Source organism: Conger conger, chromosome 5 (assembly GCF_963514075.1).
Source record: "Conger conger chromosome 5, fConCon1.1, whole genome shotgun sequence".
Lineage (NCBI taxonomy): Eukaryota > Metazoa > Chordata > Actinopteri > Anguilliformes > Congridae > Conger > Conger conger.
This window is the reverse complement of record NC_083764.1, coordinates 59,139,369-59,151,531: the sequence shown is the minus strand read 5'-3', so window position 1 is coordinate 59,151,531 and position 12,163 is coordinate 59,139,369. Positions and strand designations below refer to the sequence as shown.

The 12,163-nt window shown below is 47.4% G+C and overlaps 1 protein-coding gene across 1 annotated transcript; it reads right to left on the bottom strand.

The window, feature by feature from the left end:
* Window positions 1-8,231: 8,231 nt before the first annotated feature.
* On the bottom strand, window positions 8,232-12,115 carry nsun4 (NOP2/Sun RNA methyltransferase 4). Its single transcript, XM_061243838.1, has 6 exons — window positions 11,985-12,115; window positions 11,252-11,646; window positions 10,975-11,129; window positions 10,652-10,812; window positions 10,115-10,239; window positions 8,232-9,647 (listed from the first exon to the last, which is right to left on the bottom strand). Exons 1-6 carry the CDS (start codon window positions 12,072-12,074, stop codon window positions 9,371-9,373), a joined length of 1,203 nt encoding a protein of 400 aa, XP_061099822.1. The 5' UTR covers window positions 12,075-12,115; the 3' UTR covers window positions 8,232-9,370.
* Between the last annotated feature and the right edge of the window lie 48 nt (window positions 12,116-12,163).

Genomic DNA, 12,163 nt, shown 5'->3' with positions numbered 1-12,163 from the left:
GAAGATTTGGAATGCAAACTCAGAAAGTAGCTACCAAATGGTACTCTTGCTAGTAGATTTTCATTACATTCTCAGAAAAAAATTCCATAGAAGAACACTATTTAGTTCAAGGGTTCTTTGTTCGGGCAAAATAGTTCTTTGTCTCTGAGTTGTCATACTTCTCAACAATGATAAGGGGTTCCATAAAGAACTAAAAATGGTTTCAATATGAAGACAAAGCCAAAGAAACTTTTTTTTCCACAGATATATTGTGTGTATATTGTGCTGAAATATTTCCATCATTAGACAACAGTGATAAATCTTTGTGAGATTGGAAAGCAACCTCACATGATGTATTCCGCATGACATATGAGATCGCCTCCTGAAATAGCAGAAGACTTATTACAGTTTTCAGATGCATTTCAAGACAACACAGTCAAAAATTACTGGGAAGTGTGCCTGGTAGTAGCAGCATTTTAACCTCCCATTGTGGGGCAGAAAGACATTAACTGTGTACAGTGCCATATGACATACGAGTTAAAACCAGTTTTTAGGACCCGGCTTCTCTCAGTGGAATCAAAGTCAGGACAATGCAGGAACTCACCCAAGCCAACAAACACTTACTACAGAAAAGTAAAAGTTCATTGAATGTCACACCGGCCCAGCAGGAAGATCACTGAAACAAAACAAACGTTGGCAGTCAAGCAACCTTCAACACACTGCTCATATGGCCAGGCTTACATACCCTCGAAGGCCTTGACACACATGTCCATCTTATTTGGGAGGTCCTATCTCTTTCTTACAGGATGACATAGGTTTTGTCCATCAAGATCACATGCGCAACTATGCATAGAGAACAAGCCTGAACCCATGACTGTGCAGGAACTTTTTGAGGGGATACTGCAGTGGACATCTTGACCAAGAAGAAAGCACACCAGACATGGCTTCAGGTAATGTTGTTTACAGTTCATAGTTCTCAGCAGGAATCTCAGTCTCCACACAAGGACAGTAATATCTGGCACACACTCAAGCCTTATGAGGCAAGACCAGCAAAGCGATGCTTCACAAAGCACTAAACTCTGCTTTTCGGCTCTCCACACTGAAGCTCTTGATTGATTAGTGTCCCTCAGTCATTAATGAAGCAATTACCTCAAATGCTTTAGTGCTTAATAATGCTTCATTTAGTGCTGCCCATCACTAGTTGTGTGGCACAACCTAGAAAAACTTCAAACATCTGTTATACTTTTGCTTAAATACTGAACTTTTAAAAACTTTTTAAAACAAAATTTGCCCAACCACATTTCCTCACAAACTCTTCTCCAGAACTTTTCATATGAAAAACCACCTGTCCCGCCATGAAGCATGCACATCAAAGCTGTGTACTACAAATAAGCAACATCCCCACACACCTTTGGCACCTGAGAAGACAAGCTGATGGATGGAAGAGAAAGTAGGAGAGGAAAAGAGTGAGAGTGGGTGGGGATGTGAGCGCGCGAGAGAGGAGGTAATCTTGTGAAATAAAAATCGTGTAGGGACATAAGCCGTCCCGCGATGAATAAGCAGCCTATTATGTTGATGAATGACAGCCAGAGGCAGTGATTATGCCGCTATTATATCTTAAACAGCGTGGTTTGTCAGAATGCATAAGCACTGATGAAACGGGGACCCTCCCTCGCTCCCCGCCTCGTACATTCCACCAGTTTACTGCCGCCACAGTCGGCGTTCGGCGGCGCTGGTCCGCGGATTTTTCCGACAGTTCGGCGGCAGTATTTTAAACCGCTAATTGAATCCGTCTCTTCCGCATTCCTCCCTGCCGCTGTAAATAGCGTCTGTCTCCGCAGGCCAGCTCTCCGGCAGAGATACCCGCTACGCGACCACAATCGCGGATCTGCTGAGCGAGCGGAGCTGGAGGTTCGACACGGGATGGAGACGCTAGATCGCTTCTCAGCTGTTTCACAAACAGCGCTAATAAACATCGCCGCACACCCCCACCGCGCCCCGCGCCCTAGCCGCCCCCATTAGAACACTCCAGCACACGCAGCCGGGAGCCTCCAGGGCACGGCAAGGGGGCTGATTTCAATGCGCCACGGCGGAGTGCGTTGGCCCGCCGGTGCGTGACCGGGTGCGTCCCTCCAGCATGCAAATAGAAGTCTGCCGCCTTCCTCAGAAACACCCTTTAGTGCACCCCAGTTACTGACATAGCACAAGGCTAGTGTCAGTCCTTGGTGTCAGCCATGGTTTTTTGTTGCCTTTTTATGTTTCGTTTTTCTACAAGACGGTTTAGTCTGTTGCCATGTTTTTGTTTTTGTGTGCGTCTCACACACAGCTGCAGACCTCCTGAGTGGAGACCCCCACTAAATATCTGTACCAGGCCAGTGCTATAGTGGTGGAGGGGCGGGCCTGGGTTACTCCGGGAGCATCCATAATGACTCAGTGGGAGGGAGGGGGGGCAGGGGGGGGCTGGCACTAGCTCCTCTCGAGAAAGCAATAGTACCGTTTGCCAAAGGTCGTAACAGAGTGCTTGTCAGCGAGATGTGGCACACCATCAATAACCGCCCCAGAATTTGACCTAAGATTAGGGTAAGTTCGTTCCACCACTCCCGGCTCCATCGCTTATAAACGCCGGCGCTTTTCATCTCTTCTCCCAAGTGTTGTGACTCAGGCAGCTCGTGGCATGAGCGGCAGAACAGCGGCGACTACCTGTCCGATGCAGGCTGGCGCAGCTCAGATCTGGTTACGCCGCCGTGATGGGACGGGAACCATCGCCCGCGGACGTCTCCTAACGACCGCGGCTCATGAGAACGTCGTCACCTGTTCATTCCCACCCAGCAGTGCCACCTTCTTACCGGAGGACAAAAGAGTCAAAATGAAGTCGCTTTGTGCGCGCACTTGTGTGGGAAGCACACCTAATTGTGAGTGAAACTTCACATTGTACACCTGCCACTGACCCACAGTGCAAGGGGCCGGCAGCGTGGGCCGTGACCGGATCCCGGCGACCCATTTCATCCCTCAGAGGTCACAGCCCGGAACAAGGGGAGGTCGCAGCCCTAATCCACTCTGCATTGAGGTAAAATTGGGGGCTTTGGACATGGTCCACAATGGAGGCCTATGAGAACGCTGGGGGTTGTCACACAAAGCTTTGACATGAAAGAGAGTGTCCCTCCCAGCAGCAAAACAAACAGCAAATTATCAAGTGGCTGGCGGTGGGTACGGGGGCAGCAGGAACAGGAGCTGTCGTTCTCAGTTAAAGAGAGGGTTCCTGAGGTGTGGCACACAGCCATTCAGCTCAGGTCATTAATGTGGAAGCCGTTAAACAAACTTCCGTGTGGGCTTTGAACTCGGTGAACTTCGTCCAACCTCGCCTGGAAGACGGAGTCAAATCACAGCAGGCAGATTGTACATTTTCTCAGTTTTAAGGGACGATGACACACTTCCTTGATGCAGACCTCGGGTGGGGAAAAATGCATTTTACATAAAAAGAAAAGCACTCGCATGCTTGCTGTTGTTTGATCAAATTAGTCAATGCTGCAAAAACAAATCTTATTTAGTTTAAATCTTATTTTGATGACTATTTCTGCTAAATAAAACAAACAACAACAAAAAAAAGAGGTCAATTTCACTAGTCAAGCAAAAAGTTAACATAAAACAAGCTAATATTTTCTACTTGAGAGACTTTTTTTTCAGTGAAGTCAAGAACGCACACGGCTGAAACACTATCAGTAAAAAAAAAAAAAAAAAAAAAAAAGACAAACATTTCAGTTCATTTTCAACTCTAAAAAAAACCGACATAAAAGTCAGTGAGTGAAAACCTCGGCGAGGTGACGGGAGGTAACACACGGCAGAGTCATGGCAGCTAATATTAGCCCAGCGCTCGGGGGTCACGTCACCCTATTTAAACCTCATCAAACGGGGCGCACTGCTGGAGGAGGCCGGGCCACATGGAGACGGCCCGCCGAACATCCCTCGGCCTCGGCCTCAATGCCAGACACCGCTCCCCGTCGAGCTCGTTGTGCGACCCTCCCCTTCGACAAGGACGCCCTTGTGACGACCAAAGGGGATTTGGCCTTAAAGTTTGTAGAGGGAGTCGGGTCATCCCGCCCATCGTTAATACGAGGGGGAGGGGGGGAAAAAAAGAGGCGACTGGCTCTTTAATTTCTCCCGGGCGTCCCCATTCATGGCCTCCCCCGAACAAAAATCACAGCGCACCATTCAATCAACGCTCCTTAAAGCCCTCTTTATGGTCCCACTAAAGGTCTTAGCCATGCAGAGAATAACCGCTGCCACTATAAGAAACCTGAGCCCATTGAGAAAGTGACAGCCGCTGCCAGAATATGATCCTAATCCTGTTTCCAGCATTCTTTTAGCCCACTGGCATCGCAATTCCGCCAGGTATTCTCCCAGCTGTCAAATCGGAAAATCCCTCTAATAGTCCATTGCCCAGATACACATCAAAGAAGCTCCTGGAAACCACCAGCGGCTTAGTGGCACAACCTCTTGTCTCTCTCTCACACTCACACACACGCTCACACACTGGACCCACAGATCAAGCAATACAGTTTTTTTTTTTTTTTTTTTTCTTCACCCCAAACTGTAATTTGGAATTCAGATCCCCCACCCCCCCTTGCTGTTTGCAATCCGGCATGGCACAACACACTGTGTATGAAACTCGATATCCTCCGAAAGCACAACTTGTTCAAGGCAGCAAAAAAAGCCTACCGGCCTGCCAGTAACCGTCAGGGTCGGGGAACGAGGGGCAGGAGACGGTGAAGGAGGGAGCGACCGGGGACCGGTGTCAGAGGGAAAGCGGAGAGAAAAAGGGAGCGAAAGCAAAAGAAGAGGGGGGAACAACAGGTGTCTGAACTCCGCTTGCTCCGGTCACCCTCTCGGTTCCACTTTATCTCCTTCTATTCTCGCTCGTTTAATCCATCGCTATCTCAGCCCAGGATAATCTCCTTAAGGCAAAAACACTCGGTTTTGGTGTCCCCCAAGCCTGGTGGACAGCCGAGCGAGGGTGGGGGGGGAGGGGGGGGGACGGGGTGCATGCGTTTGGGTGCCTGTCACCACCAGCGCTGCTTCAGTCAGGATGAATTACACACCGCACTGACACTGCCAGACTCACCAGGGCAATGAACCAGAGGGACACTCTCTGCTCATTGGTCAATGCCGGTGGTCACATGTTCAACTGCTGGCATCCACTGGAGGAGAGAGGCCTGGGGAAGGAGCTGGAGGTGCCGGGCATTGCTCTCTGAGAAGCGGGTGAGGTGTCACCGGGCCTGGCACAGAAGGAAAGGTGTTGGTAGAATTTGGATACACATTTTGTTTACACACTCGTTGTTTTCTTACAATTCCTCCCCCAATTTGAAGTGCTCACTTGAAATTGACTGTTGTACGCTCCATCATTTCGCGAGGGGGAACACTTGACACACACATGCAGCCAGCCACCCCGAGGCTCAGTACAACTAGCTGAGCTGGCAGACAGATTGACCCGGAATGACCAGAGGAGCTAGGGAATACCCTGCAAACTCTCCCTTTGGACAATACTAGTGATTTTTTTATTTTTTTTGCTTCACCCAGTGGGAACCCCAGCCATATATAGTGATGGTAAGATTTTTGTATGCATAGCGTTGTGGCAGCTGAGAGGTGACTGGGGGTGTGTTGTTCATCGGTTGGGGGCGCCAGGGCAAGGAGGCGCAGAATGGAGGCTCACCAGTGGGGCTGTAGGGCTGGACTCCCACTGGGCTGAGATTTCACACTGAGATACAGACTCAGGCCCCTGTAGCATGGTCCTTTCCCCACTCAGACCCCTCCAATCACCGAATACACCCTGCACATCTGGGCATGGGGTGCGGGGGGGGGGGGGGGGGGTCCTCCCTGGAGCTTCCTGTAATTGACCATATCACCCTGCCCACAAGGCCCCTAAAACCAACCGCTGGCAAACAGCGAGGGGAGCAAAGAGGCATCTGGCAAGACAGAATCCCTTTAAACACGAGCATTATCAGATTAACGCGCCACATCTGCACCTGATGGAAATAATTAACTGGGGCTAGACCACAACACAGCGGAGAAATGCGCTCAAACTGCCTCCCGCGCGGACGGAAAATGAATCATGAACAGTGAACGACATTCCTTTACCGCCCATCTCGTATCACTTCTGTCTCGGTTAGATACAATTACCAGTGATTTAGCCCCCTGCTGAGTGTTAGCCATCACAAACATTAGCCCCTGCCCTGTGACCGGGGGCTTCCTGATGTATTCCAGGGCTCCAATTAGCAGTCTCCCGGCTAGCGGTGAAAGTCTCCAAACTCTCCAGTGGAGTGGCTCTGGGGGGTGAAAGAGTTTACGGAAAGTTTACCAGAAAAGTAACAATATTCACACACCCCATCCACACCCGCGTCCCGATGTTCAGTTAGGTTCGTTGGAATTTGAAGACACCCGCCCCCCTCCCTTCACTTCAACTTCCACTAGCTACACTCCTGGAACAAGAGCTTGAATATGGCTGCCCCATAAGATTTTCTGCCCGGTGTACTAGAACCTCTAACAGTAGATGACACCCCACACACAGCGGCAATCCCACCCGTTTGGCGGAACACCAACCCAACAGAAATCGCCATACTATGCGCGTCCCCGCACGCGCGTGTGCACACAAACACCACGGCTCCATCCTAATTCAATAATGAGCCGACCGCGAGGCGCTGAGGAAAGCGGGAGAAAGAAAAGAAGACGTCCCTAATGGCCTCCCCTCTCTCCTGAGTGTTAGAAAATGTAAATTTATGTAAAACCCACAGGAAACGTATATTTACAATGCGTTCGGGGTAATCACAAGATGCAGGCATAGCAAACCGGCCCTGCCGACGGAAGCAGTCAGTACAGAAATAGTTTTATGTGTCATTAATTCCCCTAGCATTCCTAAATATTCCTTCTATTGCCGTGGTAATACAGTAATCACTCACAATCGCACAGAAAATTATCTCCAGTCATCTGTGGAATAAAGGCAGAGGGCAAAACTGGGGAAAACATCCCATTTTAGCATCCCGTGCGTCCTTAATGGAGCCACCAAAGCCACGCGCAGGCCTCTCCGCCTCCCATCCCGCCGCCGACGGAAGGCCGTTACCGCGCGGCTTAATGACAGCGGGGAGTCGATGGCTCCCAGGAGCCTCCGCCACTAATGTTGATGCACCTTTTCAGGCCTCATTGCCGGGGAAGGACGAGGGGTCCACCCAAGTCCCCGGGGACAGGGAAGACGCACCCACAAAAACGACCCCACGCAAAGTCATGCTCAGAAAGGCACCCCCCCCCCCCCCCCCCCCCACACACACACACAATGTGCCAGGAGAAATGAACGCCAAGCGTAAAGATGCCACAGCAAGCACCCATATTATTGTTCTCCCTAGAAAGGTTGCTCTCCTCTCAATTGCTATACAATTTCAATAAATGGATGATTTGTTCCTTCCTACGGAGGTGAATGCCCGATCAGAAGAATATGGTTAAATTGAGATTGGGCAGCTTTGGGCTCTAGAATTATTGGCATATAAATGAAGACATTGCTGTCTTTCTGTGATTTACTTGTGTATCAGGATTTTTAGTTTGGCTAGGTAAGCAGTGTTTGGCTAGGTAAGCGGTTTGTTCATACATTTGCGTGTTGCGGTATTACGGTAAAAAAGTGTACTTCCCTCTAGGGTCTTTCAGCGCACTGATCCCTGGTTATGGGTATGCACTTCGCACTTTGTTGTACGTCGCTGGATAAGAGCGTCTGCAAAATGCCATTAATGTAATGCAATGTAAAATAAAAAAAGGCTGTATATAATAAACAACACAGATAATCTATTTGTTAGTGTAATTAGTTATTTGAAAAGATATAATTTGAACAGATATAATTTGAAGTGACTGTTAAACATTGAAACACATGCTACTGTATGCCATTTAAAAAACAGCACACAACGGCTGTGATTTGAACACTATGGGGTGAAAAGATACTTGCATCCAGGAACTCCAAACACATCTTGGATTAACAGCCTCTGAAAAGAAGTTTATGAACTAGAACTCCAAACAGAAGTATCTTTTTTTGCTCTTAGTGTAATTAGATTAAATTCTGCTTTTCAAATCTTATACTAAGATTATGAGATGATTTATCAATATTTGCTTTAATGCATACATTAGTCACATGTTGTATGCTATCTGCCAAGTCCTAAATAAATCAAACTGCAATTACTACCATTACAAAAAACATCACAAGTCATGGTATAGCATGGCAATTTGGATAGCATCAGCCATTTATTTCTATTGCTGCCTGTCAGGGTTCATAAAAAAAGTAAAATAAAAAGGTTATGCCAATGAGCTGAACTGGCAAAAATGACATTGATATAATATGCCCAATTGCTGTGAAACAATCTGAAAATGCATTTCTGTTCAATGAGATGACTAATATTCTTGTGAAATCACAAGGAACAAAACTGACTTTCGCAAATGGAATAACTTCACTGCTGGCTCTCTCTACTGCAGAACGGTCTCCTGCTGTCACCTACAGGCCAGAGGAGGAAGTGCAAGAGAAATTCAGTAGAATCGCTCCGCTAACGGAAGTCGTGAAAGGCTTTCGTAACTATGTTCTCTTGAAAAATGCATTTATAGTGGAGGAGAATACATGGGAATTTGACAGGGGAAAAAGGACTGGTAGATGAGAATGAGAATGAGACACAAATGATACTAAAATCTACAGAAATATTAATAGAGATTTCATTACATGTCTTGTAGTAGCTAATTTCTCGATCTAAATGGATTATGCTGCCGCATGACTTTCCCCTTTGGGACAATATAGTCTCCCACAGATCAAGAAAAATTTATTTTCTCTTTAAATGAAGATTAATCGCAGGTAAGAGGAAAGGCAAACATGTCAGACATTAATCATATAAAGATGCACGTTTAAACATCGTTTAAAATTCAACAGACTGCTGATGAAATATCATGTATCGTCAATATAACGTAGTGGCTCAGGAGGTAAGAGCAGTCGTCTGGCAGTCGGAGGGTTGTCGGTTCGACCCTGCCGTGGGTGTGTCGAAGTGTCCCTGAGCAACCCCCAATTGCTGCTGTTGGCGCCTTGCATAGCACCCAATCACCGTTGGTGTGCGAGTGTGTGAATGAGAGGCATCAATTGTACAGCGGTTTGGATAAAGGCGCTATTTAAATGCAGACCATTTACCATTCACCATGTATGATCTAAAAAAACAAAATTAATGAAAATGAGGAACATCACAGAGTGTCACATTCTCCATCAAATGCAAACTGCAAAGTTTCAACAGAAGGGACACCCGGGAATCACGAAGCTCTGGTCTCCATAAGGCATCCTTCTGACAATCCTGCAAATCACATGACCCACTCGGGCCAATCACAGGTGAGGCTAGTGGACGCGGCGCAGCTTGCAGAGGTAGATGGGGCCAAAGTTGGCGGTGAGGTGCGGGAGAACCAGCTCCCCGAAGCGGGGCTTGGGGGCGAAGCGGAAGGTGTCCCCAAAGAGCTGGGTAAATGGCCCCAGGTCCTGCACTTGGGCTGTGATGCCAAACTCTTCCTGCACCACCTGCATGGCCCTCTCCACCACATACTCATTCTGCAGCTGAGACAGCGTGCATGTGGAGTACAGCACATCACCCCCGGGCTGGACTGCCTGTAACCCTGCCCTGGAATAACAAAAAAAAAGTATTCGCCAGTATTCACACTAAAATTACCATTCTGCGGCTTCACGCATATATATTGGAACACTGGTCATGTTTGCTTACTAAAATTTAACCAATTAAGATGCATATACGTAAACGGTGAAATAAAAAAAGAAGGCAATGTTTATACAGTCTCACATAGCTCACACAGCAGAGCAGGCATATTCAACTCAGGTCCTTGACAGACCACATCGTCTGCAGGTTTCTGCGGTATAATTTCAACCTCCAGCCAATTAAGGCCTTGAGTACAAGGTGCGTGGACTCTTAATTAATCAACAAATGAAATCAATCACTGTTGCTGAAATACACCAAAAACCAGCAGACACTGCGCCCGTCAAGGACAGGATTCTGACACCCGTGTTGTACAGAATAAAGACAGCCAGCTGCCGGATAATTTTGCAGTACCAAGGGCATCAGATGCCACAACTTACACCAAGAGCTCTGTCTGCAGCAGGGGGAGCATCTGTCTTTCCTTGTTCCTGGACCTATTAAAGATGCTATTGTCTGCCTCCAGCAGAGAATGCCTGTCAGTGGTGCAAGGCACGTCCACAAGAACCTAGGGAGGGTCAACATTCACTGAAATGAAATAACAGGCACAACCACCAAACTACTACAAACTCTACACAGCTGTTGGGCCCTTGAGCAAGGCCCTTAACCCCGCATTGCTCCAGGGGGGATTGTCCCTTGCTTAGTCTAATCAACTGTAAGTCCTTTGGATAAAAGCGTCAGCTAAATAAGAAAAGAAAATTGATGACAAATGACAAAATTACAATAGGTAATATGGGCTGGCCACTTCCTTTATGAATAAAACAGAGAAACGTGAAATGGTTGTCATTAGTGGGTTTCACGTTGTTCACCTGGAGCATGACGTCAACCGCAGACATACCGACACGGGGAAAAAGCGTAGCGATATATTTTAGTGAATCATAACGTTACGAGTACCAAACAGTACCAATTCCAGAACTTACTCTGTCGAACGTGTCGCTCTCCAGCTCGCCCCACTTCCGGCCGTCTAAGGAAGTGATGCGGACCCGGTCGTCTGACCAGTATTCTCTGGGAACGTAGTTCTGCAGGACCTGGAGCACACGGGCCTTACGAGACACCGAAGAGTCGTTGACAGCAAGATAACCTGCAAAACCACACGCAGCAGCACCTTCTGTTAGACCCCCCCCACCCACTCGCCATCGTCTGAGTGAATGCGAATGACTGAGTATGTATTTTATGCAACAGACAGAATATGCCTCAACTGGAAACTGTCCACATTTGATACAGGACCTTGACAAACTCTTACCGAAGGCCTGAGTCTGTAGGAGAGCTAGGGTCTTCCCCCCAGGAGCAGCACAAAGATCTAGCACAGTATGGCCCTCCTGGACGTCCAAGGCCAGGACAGGCAGCAAAGAAGCTGCATCCATTAGGTAGTATCCTAGGGTTCTGTTGCTATCTGGTCTGAGAGCGAGAGGCAAGATTTTTCCAAAAAGTTAGCAAAAAAAATAATAATAACCCCAGAACAGACACAGCATGCCAATGCTTAAATAACACTTGTAAAACAACTTTTCCTTGTTTCTCACCTGGCAGGCTTGAAGCGAGAGATGTCACTCTTCGGGAACACAAAGCACTTGATATTTGGGCTGAGGCCTGGGCGCACAGTCTCTTCTTCCGTTTCTGACGTGGGAAAAGGGCCGTTGACAGATAAAGGTTTATCGTCTTGCTCCTCTGTAGTGCCTTGCACCTCATCCCTTTGAAGAACGTCACTGCAAATAAAGTCCATGGCCCCCTGTGACTGTAATTCTTCCATAACTTCTTCTGCTGCTGCAGAAAAGTTGTTGACCAATGCTCCGTATTTCCTCTCGCAGAGCATGGCGACTCGCACGGATGGCCAGAGATCGCCCAGCTGTGTGCCGTAATTCACGTCGAAGTTCTCCAAGGCCAGGCGGGTGGAAGGAAACTTTGGCTGTGTGGTCGCCTGTTCAAATGAGAAAAAGCGTTGCCAACAGGATGTTACTGATGTTATTCATACTGAAAAACATCTCTGACGACAGAATATATTTTCTGTTAGCATGTATTTAATTTAGCATCTACTAATGTAGTTACAAATCCTCATCATGATTTTCATTGTTATCCTTTTCGTGCATTAATTTATTCACATTCCCATTTTCTCGTCTGGCTCAGTCTTGACCCATCAATATCCCACTCGTTAACATAAGGTCAGCAAGATACAACATTTATACCCAAGGACAAATGCGTTTATCATTCGGGACACTATGCTTAAACTACAAAAAACATCGTAACTATCGTTATTACCCATTTTGTTTTCACACGATTCCGTCGTGGGATTAAAGAGATGCTTTTCAAATTTCGAAATAATATTCTCGTGTTTATGCGCGCGGCCATGTTGGGGTTCAGCGTTTATTCTCCGTATGAAACGTGTAGCCTACTCACAAGTAGTTCCGCTCTAAGGTTGGATACATTCTATATACAGT

Bases quoted from the DNA above. Each gene is read 5' to 3' on its own strand.
- nsun4 (XM_061243838.1), bottom strand. From the start codon at position 12,074: ATGGCCGCGCGCATAAACACGAGAATATTATTTCGAAATTTGAAAAGC. The intron at 10,240-10,651 runs GTAAGTTCTGGA...GACCCTCCCTAG, and splicing joins AGAGCGACACGTTCGACAGA to GTTCTTGTGGACGTGCCTTG. The intron at 9,648-10,114 runs GTAAGTTGTGGC...TTGTTATTCCAG, and splicing joins CTGCAGACAGAGCTCTTGGT to GGCAGGGTTACAGGCAGTCC.